Source organism: Penicillium crustosum (genome assembly GCF_028827405.1).
Source record: "Penicillium crustosum strain IBT 35664 chromosome Unknown utg000002l_segment0_segment0, whole genome shotgun sequence".
In the NCBI taxonomy this organism is placed as follows: domain Eukaryota; kingdom Fungi; phylum Ascomycota; class Eurotiomycetes; order Eurotiales; family Aspergillaceae; genus Penicillium; species Penicillium crustosum.
The window spans coordinates 5,912,684-5,930,605 of NW_026623123.1; the positions used below are offsets into that span (position 1 = coordinate 5,912,684).

Genomic DNA, 17,922 nt, shown 5'->3' on the forward strand with positions numbered 1-17,922 from the left:
GGTCTTGGCTGGCGTTGAGGCAGAATTTTCCAACGCGGTGTGGGGTGTCGGGTAGATAAACTGGGAACATCCGACTGGGATGTATCTGCGTGTCACGGATTCTAGCAAGTGAGGACTCTCGTTCACTTCACTTGAAAGAATGTAAACTTGTGCTGTTGATTTGATTTTCCGATTTATCTTGCTCTCAAGGTTCGAAAGGGACAGGGAAGTCATTGATATTGACAGAGAGCAGGCGACATCGATTGGTCTGCGCTGAGCCTGGCAGGTATCCCCCGTTGGCAGTAGATAAATCTAGCAATTACACTCTTTCAGGGATCAGACTCTCCTTGTCGTGGCCTCCCAGGTAACATACAGTATCCACTGCCCTCAGGGCCATAGTCCCATCGTCCCATGGAGATAACTACCCCCATTGTCCACGGGTGTCCTATAGATGGGTCTCATATGAGTTTGATACCGCAGTATTCAAGAGAAGTCATAAGGCTCGGGCCAGTGTTGCCCTTACAGCACTCATTTCCAGGTATCCATGAACTGTCCAATTGAACTAAACAGACAAGACTAGCTGCTGGGGTCCAATTGATCTTTCTCACTTGTATACCCTACCCTAGGCATTTTAATTGGAGAATCAAGGAACGGGTTTTGTCCGTCCCCGTACAAGAATTCATCAACCCCCTTTCCAATCCATCTCGCACGCCCTGGAAGAGAGATATCTTGATTGCAGCCGACAGTCACATTTCGCCATCGATTGACCAGAGACGACTTTCCCGGATTTCCTCGCGCATCTTCGCAAGGAAAGAAAGCCAGTGATTTCCGTTGTCTATGAATGTCAAGAAACTTAATTTCATAGATCGCACAGTTGCAGGTAGCTCTGAAAGGAACGATATCACGTCGGATTCGCTGACTATCAATCGTGGTAGCTCAAAGTGTTGGAGTTTTGGCCAGTTCTCAACGGGGAATATGTCCTTTAGGGGCACAGGCGTGACTTTGTGCAGATTCTTCGTTTTCGGCATCGATTCCTGTGGTGGCGAGGCTGAACTCTTCCAGATCGCCTACTTCGCATAATATACCATGGAGATTTTCATGGGGGAATTATTGCCATGTTCCGGCGAGAGTGAAAGAAAGATCGAGGTGACGGAAGCCCGGTTTTTTGAGCAGCGTGGCCAAGTGATTATATTCCTCACAAGTGTCATCAAGAATCGAGCAGTTAATTCGCGTTCGAAGTAGACGGGAATCCACTCTGAACTCGACGACATCATTCTTTTGTTCAGCGAGCGCACGTGCTACGATCCGAAATCTGTGGAACTTTTCCTTCTGCACTTCGTTGATCCGTTTCCAAGGAAGCGAATATACGTCCTCCGTTTGATCATGACTAGGAGGTGGCCATCCGCGGGGTGTGGGATAATTGAATCCTCCCAGGAATGATCGAATCATGGGAGTTTGACAAAGTGGGTTGAAAAGAAAGCCATGGGCTGCAGGTGTGACTGTCACTTTTATGAGTACAGGGAATCGTTTCAATCCACGAATGAATGCTTCTTTGTCGGATTTCCCAGCTAGGACATCGCCTTGCTGCCGGATCAAAATGCGGTAAAACTCCCAGCACTCACTCAGCGGAGGCCCTATCGAGCCCAGCTTTCTCATGGTCTTTTGCCTTCTGATTGTATAGAGTCCGCTTGAGGTCTGTTTTCTGAAAGGTTGCAGAGTGAGAAGGCATTATCAAATGGTTTCGCGCTTTGTAGGAAAAACTCACTATAATAGTCTCCAACTAGACTAATTTGCGACATTTCCTCCCTCTCTCTTTGATAGGCGATGATCTACGTTTGAAGAGTGTTTACTCCTCCTCTTGGCGTCCTTCAGGTAAAATTCCCCGACTGAAAAATCACGGTCAACATCTCCGCGTCTTGGCAATACTTCCATAAGCTGTGAATCTCTGTTCGTATTCTTGGTTAAGGTAAAGGATATACCGCTTTGAACAAGGATGTGGTCATATTGGCTATATTGGGTTCCCGTGGTTCATGGCGCATTGCTGGCACTGCAAAGACAAGGACAAACCGCTCAATCATCACCAGAATCAGACAATGTGCTGGTAAAACATAAGATATCTGGATCAGCGACAGATAGCATGCCCTCCACGAATGAACACACTCCCGACTCTAGATTCGATCATCTAATGACCCACCCGATATGTACTCTAATATAGATCCAGTAAGTGACGCTTGAGTAATCGCCTAGGCCACCCACTCTATCCTTTCACTAGTGGCTTCCCCCTTGTGATTGTGTATAATCTGACCAGCAAGGATGGTGTCCCGAACAGAATCAACGGCGAACAAGAGATCAATCTCCTCGAGCGTCTTACCATTTGTCTGCGAACAATGTAAGCCAGGTGCTTAGAATCTGATCGCCGCGAGTTGATCAACATACCTCAGGGCACATAAAGTATATAAAGACTACAGCCGTTGCGCAGGACAGAAGCTGCCAGATATAGATTTTCCAGCCAACGTTCGTGATTGCAGTTCCACCTCCGAATACGGTGATGAAGGAGAAAGTCCATTCTCCAAATGCGCCGGCAGCGGCGCCAACATGTCTGTACTTCAAAGGAGCGATCTAAACAAACAGTATGTGGTCAGCTCCTGTCAATAGGTGAAGCAATGAAGATGAGATTGATGAGAACAAACCTCAGCAGTGTAAAGCCACGTGATGCCAATCCAACTATATCCAAACACAAACATGAACGAGATCACAGCTGCGACTGCTGTCCACTGGGTGGCGAGGGTGCGATTCTCCAATCCAATCATGACGACAAATATGAGCATCAAGATGGTACAAGCTATCGCCGACCATAAGAGAATAGATCTGCGCCCCAACCGCTCGATAGTGCTTGGCAGGAGATATGTTCCACAGGCGTAGATAGTCATCATAACTGCAGCGAGCAGTTGCGAGAGGAAGGGCGATAAGCCAACTTGGGCAAATATTGTAGGACTGTAGTAGACCATCATGTTGATTCCTAGAATAGATTAGTATCATCAGTAAGAAATGAGTCTGCAAAATTTGCTGACACTTGATCTTACCCATCATCTGCTTGATTGATAATATCAGAAACGCGATACGAATACGTCGCCCAATTCGAAGATCGGTTGTGTCCCACAGGAGTAGACTCATGTTGAACTTGGACTTTTCACTTTCTTCAAGTCTGATCGATGCTTGGATTTCTTCTTTCTGCGCCTGTACTCGATCGTTATCCAGCGGTAGCCCATGTAGACGGGCAAGAACATTATCGCCCTCTTCTATTCGGTTTGTCGCGTAATACCATCGGGGTGTATCTGGGAGCAGGAGCATTCCATAGACCGATATTATAGCGAAAACTGCCTGGAGACCAATAGGAATTCTCTGGACCTAAGTATTAGCATAATACCGTCAACGGTGATGTGTGATTTACCCAGGAAATTTGATTGTCCATGCGGGTGAAGCCAAAGTCAACCCAATACGCGAGCGCAATGCCTGAGATAAGGACGGCGCATTGAATGGCGACTTCTGGTCCACGCGCTTTTGAATCTATACTCATCTCGACCCGCAAGCCAAAGATATCAGTACAGGCCAAGGCTTCTTTTAAACCAAAGTGAGCTTACCATATAAGTCGGCACGGTGCATGAGATATACTGAAGCTCGGGTCAGATTCTCCTAGCGTCATGCGAAAGATGAGACTGAAACGTACCCCCAGACCGAATCCCTGTGCTCAGTTTAGTACTTTCACTTGCAAGATATATAACCGAGACGCACACAAACCACACGCCCTACAATCATCTGAGGTACAGACCAAGAAGATGCTTGGAGAACTGCACCGATAATGGCACAAAAGTTACCAATGACAATGCAATATCGGCGTCCAAGCACCATTCCAAACATCATCACAGTCAGTGAGCCCACCGCTGCTGCCAGGGTGTAGGAGGAAGCAATCATAGGTATGATATACGACCCCTTGGGGTACTAAGAAGGGATCTGTCAAGATGCTGCTGGCGAACTTCAGTAAAAGTAGACAAACCTGTAGTGCTTTCAAGTATGCATCCGTCTCTTGGAGTCCACCGAGAACGCCGGAGTCGAATCCATACATACAGAACGCCTGATAGTCTTGTCAACTTGCATGTCTTGTTCGAAGCAGGACATCGTCCACGAGTGATGCTTACAAGAGAAGAGGATATACTCATCATGCGGTATAGCGTTCGGCCTTTGGCCTCTTTGAAAATAGACATGATGTCCGGTTTGCTTGGAAGAGTTCTATCTGTATAGTAGATGAGTTTTGCCGTCTCTCATATATAGGTGTTGTCTTTTGTTCAACACGAAGCAGTCGCGCTGCTTTTATAGTCCACTTAATATCCTAAATCACTGTATATTCAATGCTCAGAAGCTAGCATCCTTTCACTTGTTTCCCCCGCATTCTTCGAACTCAAATGCGCATGTCACAGAGAGTATATGGAATCCCCACGGGGAAATTCTGATGCATGATATCTTGACTTCTCGTATGTTCTTGGCTCTATTGCCCTGTAGATATGGTGATTAAGGTTTAGACTCGGCGTCCATCCTTGGACCTAGGCCGCACCGAACTAGCTTTGTGGGTCTAGGTCACTAACTACATTGAGACATCGACACGATACCCTCAAAGAGGTAATATCGGCCTCTCCGAGACCCTGAAAGGTCCACACAGGCCATTACTAATCATTTACATGACGTTTTCCCTTATTAATTTGACGATTGGACCTTCCTCGGAAGTTTCAGAGAAACTGAAAGACGACTACAAAATTTCTATCCTCTTTGATTTCAAAGCAGACGAGTAAGATAAAATTAGTGCTACTTGACTTGTAGCCAGAATGATCTATCAGAACTTCGATTCACCAAGGACTCTCTGAATAGTCGTGAAAGCAGCTCTTTGATTGTCAAGAAACCACTCAATTATCGATCTAAATACTCTCTCATTCGCAATGTCTCAAACAAAGATCCTGATCCTCGGAGCTACCGGTTATATGTGGGTATAACACCATTGGCATCGGACTTTCATTGTGCTAACAATATGACAGCGGTGGAAGCATCCTCACGGACTTGCAGAACTCGAAGAATGCATCCCAGTATTCTTTCTCTGCTCTTGTCCGCAACCAAGAGCATGCCTCAAAGCTCAAGGCCAGAGGCGTTGAACCTATCTTCTTCAAGAGCTTAGATGATTTGGACATCGTCCAGAAGGCCGCCAGCGAACATGATGTCGTCATCAATGCGGCGTCAGCTAGTAATGACAGGGCTGCTGCCGCCATTGTCCAAGGTCTAGCAGAGCGAAAGGAGCGTACTGGACGTGCGGTGAACTACATCCACACGTCCGGAACATCCATTCTCGGCGATCAACACATTTCTGGAAAGTTCGTTGACCGTGGCATCTACTCTGATGCAACTGATGATATCTATGCTTATGAGAAGGGCCGCGGTCCCTACGGCCAACGTATCACTGATATCGTTGTGATCGAAACCGGAGAGAAGCTTAACGTCCCCACTTACATTGTTGTGCCGCCGACCATCTACGGCGAAGGCAGTGGCCCTGTTGCGACAATCTCCCAACAGGTTCCCAATCTTGCACGTGAGGCTATCAAGAGAAAACAGGCAATTGTGATTGGAAAGGGAGATGGAATTTGGAATCATGTCCACATTCTTGATCTCGCTCCCTTGTACACTCTGCTTCTCGAAGGAATTTTGGCTGGTCGCCAGGATATTCCTTCCGGACGCAAGGGCATCTTCTTTGCTGAGACAGGCGAGCACACCTGGCTGGATGTGTCTCGTGGCATTGCCGAGGCCTTGTACGCTCGGGGCTTGTTGCCCACGAACGAGGTCAAGGAAGTTTCACTCGCCGAGGCCGCCCACATTGCTGGAGGCAAGGAAGATCTTCTGGAGGTCACATTGGCTAGCAAGTAAGTATCTCGTCTTGGAGTCTACAAGTCAGCCAAATGGTTACTAACGTCATTCAAGTTCGCGATCCCGCGCCGATTTGAGCAGAAAGCTGGGATGGAAGCCGACCAGAGATGATGCTGATTTCCACAAGCACTACGATGAGGTGATTGCTGCCGTTGCTCAGGAGTTTCAGTAGATCTTTCTCTATGAAGTGCCTCTATGAAGTGACGAAGTAGCATGGTGGCCATATTCAATATTGGTCTTTTCGGTGTCTTCATTATCTCCACGGCATGTCACCAATAACTCCATATAGTTCAAGAGTAACAACAATGGAAGAGCCTCAATTTCTAAGCACAGCCAGCCCTATGTAATAACCAGGTACCGTGAATGATATGAAAAAAGACTCTCTTGTGTTCACTGAAATAACCCTCTTGTAAAGTCACATAGTTAACCCTTCTTCATTACAACCTAGCTCCCGGGTACAGTGGCAATTGGATGCTAGTTTTGTTTCAATGTTTACAAACTCACCATTATCTTTGCAGACATTCAGTAAAAGACCATTTGATTTCACAAGAGCTACGAGATAGACAGTTATTGAAACACGGCTTGAACAAAAATATTTTCCCAGCTACATACTAGTATATGTTGTAGGGCCAGCTCAAATCCCCGTCTACCCCATCGCATTCCTCATTCGTGGCTAAGAAGGCGACACAAATCACTATTAAATGTACCAAAAGCCCTGCCAATAAGAGATCAATCGGGAATTTGGTAAAGATCATACAACTGACCTGAAGATCGCCAAGCAACTCGACGGAAGTCTAAATCCATTTGCAATTTCGCCACCTCGACTCGATGCCTGTATTCGGACAGGAATGAAGTAGTTCGTTTCAGTTCGTGTCGTTTAAGGTAGGTGGGCTCGGTCCATCGTGGTCGCTGCCCAGAAGACGCAAGTTGTAAGCTGTGAGACCGAGAGTCTCCCCCAAACTAGGGAATTGACGCGATGTGGATTTGCGACAACATCACCTGGAGCGGACCTGGACTTTGTGGGGAACTGGGGAAGGTAGTCGACTATTGGATCACTAGTCGCAAACTAGATTGAATTATCAGCTTCACCTAATAGGTCGATGTTGGTTGAGGTATGTGCCATGGGGACTAGATAGTGAGCGGTACTTAAGGTCATACTGTTGCAGTGAGCTCGAATTCCAAACTCGTCAAACGTTTTTCGAGATCATACCGAAGTGACCATATCCTTCGATGCAGCAAAATGTTGGACGCAGAAGTAATCATTGTCGGCGCTGGCCCTTCTAGCATTGCGCTGTCGCATACTTTGAAGCACAAGTTGGGATTAAATGACTTCACCGTAAGAGCCTCACTCCAGATCGAGGGGAATAATAGACCCATACCTAACTTTGGTCAGATATACGAGAAGATGGATGGACCGGGTGGTGTATGGAGGTCAAACACATATCCTGGAGTGTGAGTAGCCTTCCACGGGGGCACAATTCAGGTTCATTGACCATTATTCAGAGGCTGTGACGTGCCCACAATCTTGTACTCTTTCTCTTTCAATCTGAATCCCAACTGGTCTAAGGAGCTATGTGGAGGCTCGGAGATCTTACAATGTGAGTTGCAATGAGGTTCCTGCGCTGGGAAAAATGCGATTTGAAACAATATTCTGACCCAACGCGAATTAGACATGGAGTCCACCGTGGACAAATTCGACTTGCGCAAGCACATGCACTTCCGCATTGAATGTATTTCTGCAAATTGGAACGAAATGGGGTTCTGGGAAGTCCACCTCCGAGATCTTTTAACCAATCTCGAGTACACCAGAACCGCCAAGGTCTTCATCTCCGCCGTGGGAGGTATTTCCAAACCTCGGGACACTAAGTTCCCAGGAATGGAAACCTTCCAGGGTGAGATCTTCCATACTGCCCGCTGGAATCACAGCTATGACTATCGAGGCAAGCGGATGGCCATCATAGGCAACGGATGCAGTGCAGTGCAAGTGGTGCCTGAGGTCGCCAACGACGTTGCCTTTGTCAAACAGTATGCCCGAAGCACGCAGTGGTATCATGAGCGTCCGAATCGGAGTTTCACGGCGTTGGAAAAATGGTGCTTCCGCCATATTCCTCTTTTGGAGCGTTTTATCAGACTTCGCATCTTCCTCGCCAGCGATCGGATGGTCGCAGCCTATGGGTCCACAGCGGAAGCTGAAAATCTGCGAGCCAAAGCAGAAGTCCATGCACGAGACTACATATACTCTACGGCGCCTGCGAAATACCATCATTTCCTTGTTCCGGACTTTCCGCTAGGTATGTTTGCATGCTTAATATCTTCAAGACATCTGTTGACTAGAGATAGGGTGCAAGCGTCGAATCTTTGATCCTGATTATTTGGAGACTCTTCACAACCCTAAGGTTGAGCTAGCGCCCCATGGAATTGAGTCAATCGACCAGACAGGCATTACTAGCACTGATGGTGTGAGAACCGAGTTTGACGTCATTGTTCTCGCAACAGGCTTTGAGGTCCAACAATTCCTAGTGCCAATGGAAGTCTACGGACGAAATGGGCGCAGTCTCTTCCAGCAATGGAAGGAGAATCGAGGAGCCCAAGCTTATATGGGCACTTATGTACATGGATTTCCAAATTTTGCAACCTTGTGAGTAGTTCATTGCGCAGGTGGAAACATTCGCTCTAATCATCAATCAGATTTGGACCGAATACCTTCCCAGCCCACAACTCCGTCCTCTTTGCAGCTGAGGTACAGGTCGCCTATATCGCCAGAACGTTGATTGCTCCTTTGATTGATCGTCGCATATCAACGTTGGAGGTGAAACAGACTGTCGAGAACCAGTGGGTGAATGGTATCCATGCCCAGTTGCGAGGTGGAGTCTTCGAGGCAGGATGTTCAAACTGGTATATTAACAGCAACGGTCGGAACTCTGCTTCGTGGCCCGGATATGCATCGACATTTTGGAAGCAGTCACTGCAGCCGCAGTGGAATGTCTTTATCAAGACACCTCATTCGCGACGGTGGGTTCTGCATCGGCTCAAACGCTTGGTTGTGACGACCAGCCCCCAAGTCTACGCCTTGTTGGGGCTCATTCTGTTGCTGAATTCGCAGAACACCATTATGGCGAATACAGCGAGCAACGTCCTTGGTGCTGCTAGATCATTTGTGAATGCCTTCTTGGGATATTGATCATTTTGTTAGATTATTGGTCAGATAAATGTGTGTTTTCCTTGTTTAATCCATCTGTCGATGATTTCTATTTGCCTTATAGACATGATATCATTATCACTCCTGAGTAGAATGGCTTGGCTTCTGTATTTTCTTTCTTTCTAAGCGCTAAATGTACAAGTGAATCAAGTGAAATTATCGAATTATGTTGAAGTTAGATAGTTCAACATCCTCAGAGGTTGCTTACCTAGGTAAGCCTTACCCATCTGGCATGTCGTAGATGACCACTCACCTATCAACAAAGGATTTACAGCTCTATGAGATCTCAAGTAGAGGTTCCATAACTCACAGTACCCCTATTCCCCTGGAAGGCATACCGCATTGGCATAAACGAGCGAATGTCTCCATCCACTACAGATGTTTGGTCCTCGTGGTACATGTAAAAGACGATATCACAATTGAAATAACAAGGCCCTCTTTATCACTAGTTATACTTATATTCTGATATGAGGGTTGTGAATCGCAATGCTCATTCTGTATAGACTGTATCTGAATCTAATCTGAATCTAATCTACATCAACTCCAAGACTGATTCCAAATGTCCCCGACCTAGTGAATTCAAAGCAGCCGGTATGATTCCCTTCCCCAGTAACACAATGCTCAAGCTCTCTCCTCAAGCTCAATCGCGACTTTGCCATCTTGATTCTCGCTATCGTCGCTCGCATGGGTTGTCTGAGTATGCAGCTGGATAGGGTCTTTCACAAACAAATTGTCAATCTCCTCCATGGTCAGGCGTGCAGTTTCCGGATAGAAGAGGTACAGCAATGGAGCCCAAGTGAAGTTCAACACCGCGAATATGATGTATGTGCGCCAGGAGATATTTGTAATCGCCGACGGAACAAACTCCACAATAGCAAAATTACATGTCCAGTTCACGGCGGATGCTATCGCACAGCCACGGGCGCGATTCCTGAGGGGAAGTAGTTCAGGAGCGTAACTCCAAGGGACACCCAAGTAGCAGGCTCCAAATGCACTGAAAGTTTTGTCAGATCGGGTTGCGTGAAATGAATTCTTAGGGACTCACGCCATGTAGAGGAAGAAGAAAACGACTGACGCCTTGCTGGCATTTGTATTATTGAGAGATAGAAGAATAGCCACCAAAGTCATGCTCAGACTTTGGACAAGACTTGTGATGATGAAGGGCTTTCGTCTGCCCCATCTATCGATGAAGAAGAATGCGTAGGCGGAGAAGACGACGAAGACTACACCAACTAAGCCCGAAATCAGAAGAGCCATGTTTGCCGCAAGTCTCACGGAGTTTTCCAAGAGATATGGTATGTAATACACCAAGGCATTAATCCCGGACATCTGTTGAAAGACCATGATTCCGCATGCTAGGATAAGGCGTCTACAGATAGAATGGTCAGCAAGATGAAGACAGAGAAGAAGAGCTTTCAGAGATGAACACACTTCCTGTTACCAGTGACCTTGTTTTCCCACAATTCAGTCCACTTCAATGGTCCCAGTGCTTGCTCTGCATTCAAAGCAAGCTGAATATCCTGACACTTAGCTACAACAGCGGGGGTCTCGGGAGTTGAAGTTTTTGATTCCAAGCAAGCAAGAACATCCATTGCTTCATCGACTCGTCCTTGGGCGATCAGCCACCGAGGTGACTCTGGGAGAAAGATTGCCTATGTCACACAGAGTTAGGGGCTACGCGACCCGATATATAATAGCACATCGGCTGAACGACTGAGATCTCACCATGAATAATGTGGCACCCGCGAAAAGTAGTTGGATGGCAATCGGTAAGCGCCACTGTATAGAGCCACTGGTGTATGCCATCTACAAACAGTCAGTACAGCTGTCCTGCGGCGGTATCTCGGTCGATGAGCGGACTTACCCCATAATCAAACCAATAACTCAAGCAAATGCCAAGCTGCAACAGTGAAGAAGATCGAGAGTTAATGAACATTCTAGATTCAGTAAAAATGAGAGGCAATTGTGTCTTACCCCGATCATAGAACCTGAGATGGCATTCAAGCGGCCTCTGGCGTAGGGTTAGTCGGACAAAGCAACCAAGAGGATTCAACATCCGGTTCTTACCTGTTATGAGAACCAACAATTTCAGAGTTCCAAGCTAGATACTTCTTAGTCTCCCCCTCTCCCAGTAGTAGAAAGTGTATAGTTCAACTTACTCGGGACGGTCGCTGTGGAGATGCCGTTTCCAACACCTGCGATGATGCGACCTGCTATCATTTGTCCGCCTGAACTGTTTAGTTGCAAAGGATACTATGTCAGTCGCTCGAATCTTCCTCATTCACCGCCCGACGAATCAACTTACAAAGTACAGGTTTGCAATATGGCTCCCACTATAACAATACTCAGACCAATCATGGTGGACCATCGTCGTCCAAGTTTCTCGCCATAGAACATCGTCATTAGACTGCCACCTAAGCAACCCAGATCATACTAGAGTAGACAGTTAGGTATGGAGCGGAATTTATCGTGTCATTAGATAATGCATCTGCCTACCACAGCAGTGATGGTTCCTAGCTCGCTCGCACTAGGATTTCCCAGGGTCGAAAGAAACAATTTCCCTGAAAGTAAACCACCAAGCACTCCTGGATAGCGGCCATTAGTTGAGATGTCCACTTTCTAGCGAGTAATATTCAATTTCTTGCCTTGGTCCCACCCAATGAGGAGAAATGCAATTGATGAGGCTGAAGACATTGCTCCAACGAGCATGCTTCCACGAGCCCCGAAAAAATACCCCATGCTGGCGACGATTACTGAAGTCTGTAGTGATCAGAAACAATAAATTCTTATCCCTCCTCTTGGATATCAATCCATCCTTCGGTTCTTATACTCATCGACATACTTGTCGGATGTAAATTCATAGCTTAACTTACCCCGGATTGTGGAGTCGCTATGGGATCTGGGGCAAAGTCCGAAGGAAGAAAGTATGTGAATTCTTCGACTGTGTTCGGTAAGTCAAGGCCACTACTGTCCACGGTCAATTCGATCAGCCGAAACCTTGCGAGGTTTGTTCTGTGGAAAATGACTACTTACAGGGGACATCGTTTCGAGGTGCCGAATATGGAAAAGGCGCCAAGAATACACGGGTCATTCCGCTGGTGCTAATTTCACGTAGCGCTGACTGGGAACACACTTTCCACAGAAGACCAGCTAGATTAAGCGCCGAAGTCTTGATTTCCAAGCAAAAGGGACTAGGAAAACTCGGCTGATACCTCTCAGGAAAAATGGTTCTATTATGAGGGTAGTTCACGAGCATACAAGTCCTGATCCATAATGATCATCGCAATATCCTCCGCTACCAAACCCGAGAAATAACTGCCCTTTTTCTCCCGTCGTCAGCCGATGATGTCCCACTCCTCCTTCAATACTTGAGATATCCGTGCTGTGGGCCATTGATCTTCTATCTCGGTTTGCTTTAGCATATCAAGAATAGCCAGCTGCTCCATGGGATTTGTTATATAACGGCAACAGAGGAACATTGCATAGCAAGCCGTTCGACGTGTCTCGCTTGTGGGATTCGATAAACAGATTCCACATATTATATGAGCGTGATGGGCTACTTGGACCTGTGTTGGATGGGAGCAGATTGAGTAAGTGCATTTAGAATTGAGTATGGGAGCAATAATTTCAAGTACACATACCTCAAGTACCCTTTGTTGACGTCGGGCATTGATACCCATTGCGTGGTTTGGGTCGTAAATAAGGAGAAGAGCATGGCCCATGTGGTAGTAGATAATCGCCGTAACTGCAGAGCGGCCATATTAACGAATTGCCGAATTTTTACAACATGAGTGGATTACTCACCATGGCATTGTTCGAAAAGCCAAAAGTCAGGGAAGCACCTCCCAGCAGCCATGTTCCTGTCATTATAGTAATACGGCTCAAAAGACGCAGGCCGGGAGAATGCCCAATTATCCAATCTTTCACGTAGTGATGTCCATCTCTCTGCTGGATCATCCCACAGCGTGGAAAAACAAAAGCCAATTATATCGGCGACAATGAGCATAATGGCTTGGCTCCATTCGCAATCATTGGTTGGTTCCTCATTTGCCCATGTCGTGCAGATTGATAGATCTGTTTTGATAGGTCGTTGGTCCAAAATCGCCATGTAGATGTCTTGACGAAGATAGACCCAGAACGCAGCCTTCCAGAGGCGGCCGCTGGTAGCCGCTGGTGCCGAAGCTAGAGCGGAGGCTCCTAGTAAGTGACACTCTTCATCGTTGAATGATCCTGCAAAGACTCAGTGTCAGCTGTCCGAGGACGAAAGTGAATTGATGGTGTTGGCAAAATCACAGACCATTCATTTGCTCGTAAACGCGCAGAATTACAGTGGTGGCCAGGAGTATCTCATCAATTGGCCCATCTGCCTGGTTTAGTATGCCAAGAATCAGTTTCACGCATTCGTCGTGGTACTGCTCTGCAACCACAATCGAAGAACCGGAAAGTCTGCTCTGGTGAAGTGATGCGACTGCCAGAATCGCGTTCAGTAGAACCGGAGTTCTCGGTGCACGCTGGTGTACCTCCAGCGCAAAGTGACGATTCGCATCTTGTGAGTCGAGCTATTCCTATCAAACCGTTATCACTCGGTGTGCGAGAGTAAACCTTAGACCGGGGATACATACGCCCGGGACCCAATGCTCGTTGAAGAATTTGAGAAGCGCTGCTTCTTCACGGCACCTCAGACCGGTATCTTCCCGAGAACGCGCATATAATTCTGAAACACCTGTCACTGTCATCGTCCCCGCGATACTGACGCTGTTGTTGCTCTGTGGCGAGGGCCCATGGTAGCTTGTCGAGTCTGCAACACTACGGATGTGCAAGGGTTCACAGGTGACCGCAGAGAGGGTGGGATCTCGAATGCCATTATCTGACATCTCTGGAGATAGCTCTGCTTGAAGTGGTGGCTGGCTGGCTGAGTCTAATTGTTCTTCATCGTGAGGTATGTAGGGATAGACATCTTGTTCTGACACACCGGGAGAGGAAGCTGTTTCTAAATTGTCCCCAGGGCTATGAGCAGTCGTATCGCGATCATCAGTAATCAACATAGAATGCCTGACTGGCCGAGTCTTCTTCTGGGAGGCTGCTGGGGGTTTGGCCCCTGCAGCGGTTGTGAAGACATATCGAAAGTTGGCGGCCGGGTCGGCCTGGACACATTCTCGCTTTCCGCGCTTGCAGCGGTTACATATTGGTTTCGTCTCGTCGCCTGGTATATGAGTCAGTCATCGCCGTAAATTATTGAAAATATGCATGATGTGTTAGAAAGGACCTACATTTCAAGTGCCGAGACCGACAGGTGACGCTGATATGGACATGTCAACACTCCGTCGGACATGGATGGTATTAACCTTACCAGCCAGTTCGAGTCCTCATAGTCACGAGAGTGGTTATCAATATTGTTATGGAGCACAAGATATTCACTTAATTGAAATTACTGGCAAAGATAGACATTGTGGATAGTATTAAGACAAGAATCCTATGAAGCCAATCTGATGGAATACGTAACGGATCAACTTATCATCCGTAATCATTACCTAAGGCTGGGGTAGCCCCGGGGCCACCTGGGGGTGGCTTCTATATCAACGTCCTTGGGGTTTGCCGGTTAGGATTTCCTGAGACCTCTGGCTGTCCAATGCGAAGTAAAATTTGACCTGGAAACTATGAGGAACGAACACGCGACAGGAAAAGCCTTCACATATGGTGACAGTGGCATGAGGGCAGTTGTTCCACGGCCCATGGCGAGTCTCCAGCCAAATGGAGGGGCGAAGACAATTTAAAAGGAAGGGCCTAGAAGGTGTTTCTTCTTGGCGTGATTTTCACACCCAGATGCATCAAACCAATCGAGCCCACAGGAGACAGATCTGGCTAAGATGAGTTGATCCCACTTGACCTCCTGGAGGGTCGATACGACATACCCAATCGGGAAATTTAGCCGTGCCTTGCTCCGCTCCAGGACTCTCCGCAATAGTGGGCCCGAATGCAAGACTCATGCTCATTAGCTTTGTTAAACATCATATGGACATGGAAGTGACTGTCTGACTATTGGGGATAAATATCAACTGCTGAACGTGGTCGCGATGGCTGTTGGTCAATATCTTTTTATTCACCTTCGATATAGACAATTCCTCGACCTTGAATTGTCAAAACAACGATACAATGGCGCCTCATTTGGATGATAGCGAGCGGGGCTCGAAATGTGATGGGATACTGCGGAATCCAACATGGAAGCCAGAAACAGATGACGACTATGCCGTCCTCGCAATTCGAAACCTCGTCTTTGACATGACGATGCAAAATGACGGGGGCCACGGTGGCTCAGCGGTGGGAATGGCAGCTATTGGTGTAGCCTTGTGGAAATACGCTATGCGATACAATCCCAATGACTCGAACTGGTTCGACCGAGATCGGTTTGTCTTGTCTAATGGTGAGACTGATGAAGGCCATTAGCTATCCCTTCTATGCACGAGAAACTAATCACACTTGATCGCGCAGGACATGCCAGCATGTTCTTATACGCGATGAACTACCTTGTGGGATACGATGCCTGGACGATGGACGAGCTGAAGGGATATGGATCTGCGAAGCTGAATGGATTCACCACTTTGTCTCATGCCCACCCCGAGATTGAATGCCCCGCGGTAGAAGTCACGACCGGCCCATTGGGACAGGGGATAGCGACTGCTGTGGGGCTTGCGATTGCTTCTAAAAACTTGGCTGCCAATTTCAACAAGCCTGATATCGAGATTCTCCAATCCCAGATATACTGTATGACGGGAGATGGATGTCTTATGGAAGGAGTTGCCCTGGAAGGTTCGTTCATCAATCTTTGAGTGAGACTTTTTGAATTGTATTCGCTAATTTCTTTTGGAACTACTTAGCGATCTCACTAGCAGGAAGCCTACAACTAGATAACTTGGTCCTCCTCTATGACAACAACCAGGTGACGTGCGACGGACCCCTGGATTGGATCAACACGGAGGATACCAATGCGAAAATGCGTGCCTCTGGCTGGGAAGTGATTGATGTCTACGATGGAACATATGATGTCGAAGCCATTGTGGCTGCCTTACACTTGGCTCGTGTCTGCCGTGGAAAACCAGTGTTTATCAACATTCGCACTGTGATCGGGGCAGACACTGCATTTGCGGGGACTGCTAAGGCCCATCACGGTTCCTTCGATCGGGAAAGCATCGCCAGATCGAAGGTTCTCGCCGGAATTGATCCCGAATCCACTCATGTCGTTCCTCCTGACATGTTGGAATTTTTCCGTGAACGTAAAACGTACGGGAGCCGTCAGCAGCAGGAATGGAACGATCGCCTTACCAGGTACAAGTTAAAATACCCCCTGGATGGGGAGCGTTTGGCGGCCCGCATAGAAGGGTCATTTGGGAATTGGGTTGCCACATTGGATGGTTTGGACAGTGCCAAGTTTCAAGGCCTGGCAACCAGAGAGTCGAATGGAGAGATCTTGGAACTGTTGTGGCAGGCAAATCCTGCTCTATGCGGTGGCGGTGCGGATCTCGTGAATTCAAACAAATTCAAATACTCAGCAGCGGATGTCTTCCATCCTGCAACAGTGAGTTACGCCGGGATGGTCGCAATATTGGGTCAACTGACAGATCGATAGAGCTTTACTGGTAGATATATTCGACATGGCATTCGAGAACACGCGATGGCCGCCGTTGCAAATGGTTTAGCTGCGTTTCACCCTGGCACCTTCCTTCCTGTCACTTCAACGTTCTCCATGTTCTATCTCTACGTACGTGGTTCTCTACAGCTCTACAGTCTCATTCACATTTCCCCATTAACATATTTTCAACTACACAGGCTGCCCCCGCCGTGCGAATGGGCGCATTAAGTAACTTGCAAGTGATCCATATTGGAACACATGACTCTTTCCAAGAAGGGCAAAATGGACCAACCCACCAGCCAGTGGAACTCGATTCACTGTTCAGAGCGATGCCAAATCTGACATACATCCGACCCTGTGATGCGTAAGTGACAACTGATTTTGGGATACAATGATACTTGCCACTACGGAAACGCTGACCACTGATATCTACAGGGAGGAGCTCATCGGCGCTTATCAATATGCCCTTGAGGAGAGACATTCGCCGTCGTTCATTTCGATTGCCCGCGATGCTGTCGGTCCTGTGCCATCTACTAGCCGTGAACATACAGCAAAAGGTGCATACGTGATCTGCGAACGGCTCGGGGCTAATGTGACCCTCGTCAGTTGCGGCTCCGAACTTCACTACGTGGTTGCCGCTGCCGAGATTCTCAAACAGCGAGGTATCACTTCTCGGATAGTCTCAGCGCCCTCTTTGGACATATTCAGTAAGCAATCAAAGGAGTACCAAGACTCCGTCTTCCTCATCAACCGCTCTCCTATTGTGAGTGCAGAGGAATATGTTCCTCTTGCTTGGTCCCGATATGCCACCGCCAGCATTGGAATGAAAAGCTTTGGATACTCTGCGTCGAGAGAAAGCAACTATGACCGATTTGGTCTTGATGCGATATCTATTGCTGACAAGGTGGCACTTTACTTGAAGAAACTGGATGGCAGGGATGCTAGGCAACAGGCGTGGGCACTCTTGTAATCTTTGGTCAAGTCTAGTTGAGATATAGATAGATTAAGATGAAAGATGTACTTACTACAACAATAAATTGTGATTTTCTTTATCCTACTCTACATCCATACTAATTCGATCTTGAAACTTTTAGTTCATCATCGAATTTGGCGACTCTCTCAATGCTGGGCTTAATTTCAGATTTCAGCCGCAATT

At 47.3% G+C, this 17,922-nt stretch overlaps 7 protein-coding genes across 7 annotated transcripts; 3 read left to right on the forward strand and 4 right to left on the reverse strand.

The window, feature by feature from the left end:
• Positions 1-1,086: 1,086 nt before the first annotated feature.
• Positions 1,087-1,635, reverse strand: N7487_005740 (uncharacterized protein; the record flags this gene model as incomplete). Its single annotated transcript, XM_056873487.1, has 1 exon — positions 1,087-1,635. The coding sequence occupies one exon, from the start codon at positions 1,633-1,635 to the stop codon at positions 1,087-1,089; it is 549 nt and encodes a 182-aa protein (XP_056731207.1).
• A 587-nt stretch (positions 1,636-2,222) lies between these two features.
• On the reverse strand, positions 2,223-4,241 carry N7487_005741 (uncharacterized protein; the record flags this gene model as incomplete). The annotated part of the gene is made up of 9 exons (XM_056873488.1): positions 2,223-2,357; positions 2,416-2,598; positions 2,670-2,998; positions 3,063-3,381; positions 3,431-3,597; positions 3,652-3,721; positions 3,778-3,978; positions 4,034-4,111; positions 4,176-4,241. The coding sequence occupies 9 exons, from the start codon at positions 4,239-4,241 to the stop codon at positions 2,223-2,225; spliced, it is 1,548 nt and encodes a 515-aa protein (XP_056731208.1).
• Positions 4,242-4,967: 726 nt separating this feature from the next.
• On the forward strand, positions 4,968-6,112 carry N7487_005742 (uncharacterized protein; the record flags this gene model as incomplete). The annotated part of the gene is made up of 3 exons (XM_056873489.1): positions 4,968-5,011; positions 5,064-5,936; positions 5,995-6,112. 3 exons carry the CDS (start codon positions 4,968-4,970, stop codon positions 6,110-6,112), a joined length of 1,035 nt encoding a protein of 344 aa, XP_056731209.1.
• Positions 6,113-7,180: 1,068 nt separating this feature from the next.
• Positions 7,181-9,121, forward strand: N7487_005743 (flavin-containing monooxygenase; the record flags this gene model as incomplete). Its single annotated transcript, XM_056873490.1, has 6 exons — positions 7,181-7,276; positions 7,334-7,392; positions 7,444-7,538; positions 7,611-8,231; positions 8,281-8,578; positions 8,629-9,121. 6 exons carry the CDS (start codon positions 7,181-7,183, stop codon positions 9,119-9,121), a joined length of 1,662 nt encoding a protein of 553 aa, XP_056731210.1.
• A 639-nt stretch (positions 9,122-9,760) lies between these two features.
• N7487_005744 (general substrate transporter) lies at positions 9,761-11,075 on the reverse strand (the record flags this gene model as incomplete). Its single annotated transcript, XM_056873491.1, has 5 exons — positions 9,761-10,133; positions 10,185-10,508; positions 10,571-10,791; positions 10,865-10,945; positions 11,004-11,075. The coding sequence occupies 5 exons, from the start codon at positions 11,073-11,075 to the stop codon at positions 9,761-9,763; spliced, it is 1,071 nt and encodes a 356-aa protein (XP_056731211.1).
• A 1,399-nt stretch (positions 11,076-12,474) lies between these two features.
• On the reverse strand, positions 12,475-14,509 carry N7487_005745 (Zn(II)2Cys6 transcription factor; the record flags this gene model as incomplete). The annotated part of the gene is made up of 7 exons (XM_056873492.1): positions 12,475-12,576; positions 12,781-12,884; positions 12,944-13,369; positions 13,437-13,698; positions 13,762-14,342; positions 14,410-14,438; positions 14,490-14,509. The coding sequence occupies 7 exons, from the start codon at positions 14,507-14,509 to the stop codon at positions 12,475-12,477; spliced, it is 1,524 nt and encodes a 507-aa protein (XP_056731212.1).
• Positions 14,510-15,292: 783 nt separating this feature from the next.
• N7487_005746 (Transketolase) lies at positions 15,293-17,736 on the forward strand (the record flags this gene model as incomplete). The annotated part of the gene is made up of 6 exons (XM_056873493.1): positions 15,293-15,560; positions 15,629-15,946; positions 16,015-16,712; positions 16,764-16,895; positions 16,964-17,130; positions 17,202-17,736. The coding sequence occupies 6 exons, from the start codon at positions 15,293-15,295 to the stop codon at positions 17,734-17,736; spliced, it is 2,118 nt and encodes a 705-aa protein (XP_056731213.1).
• Between the last annotated feature and the right edge of the window lie 186 nt (positions 17,737-17,922).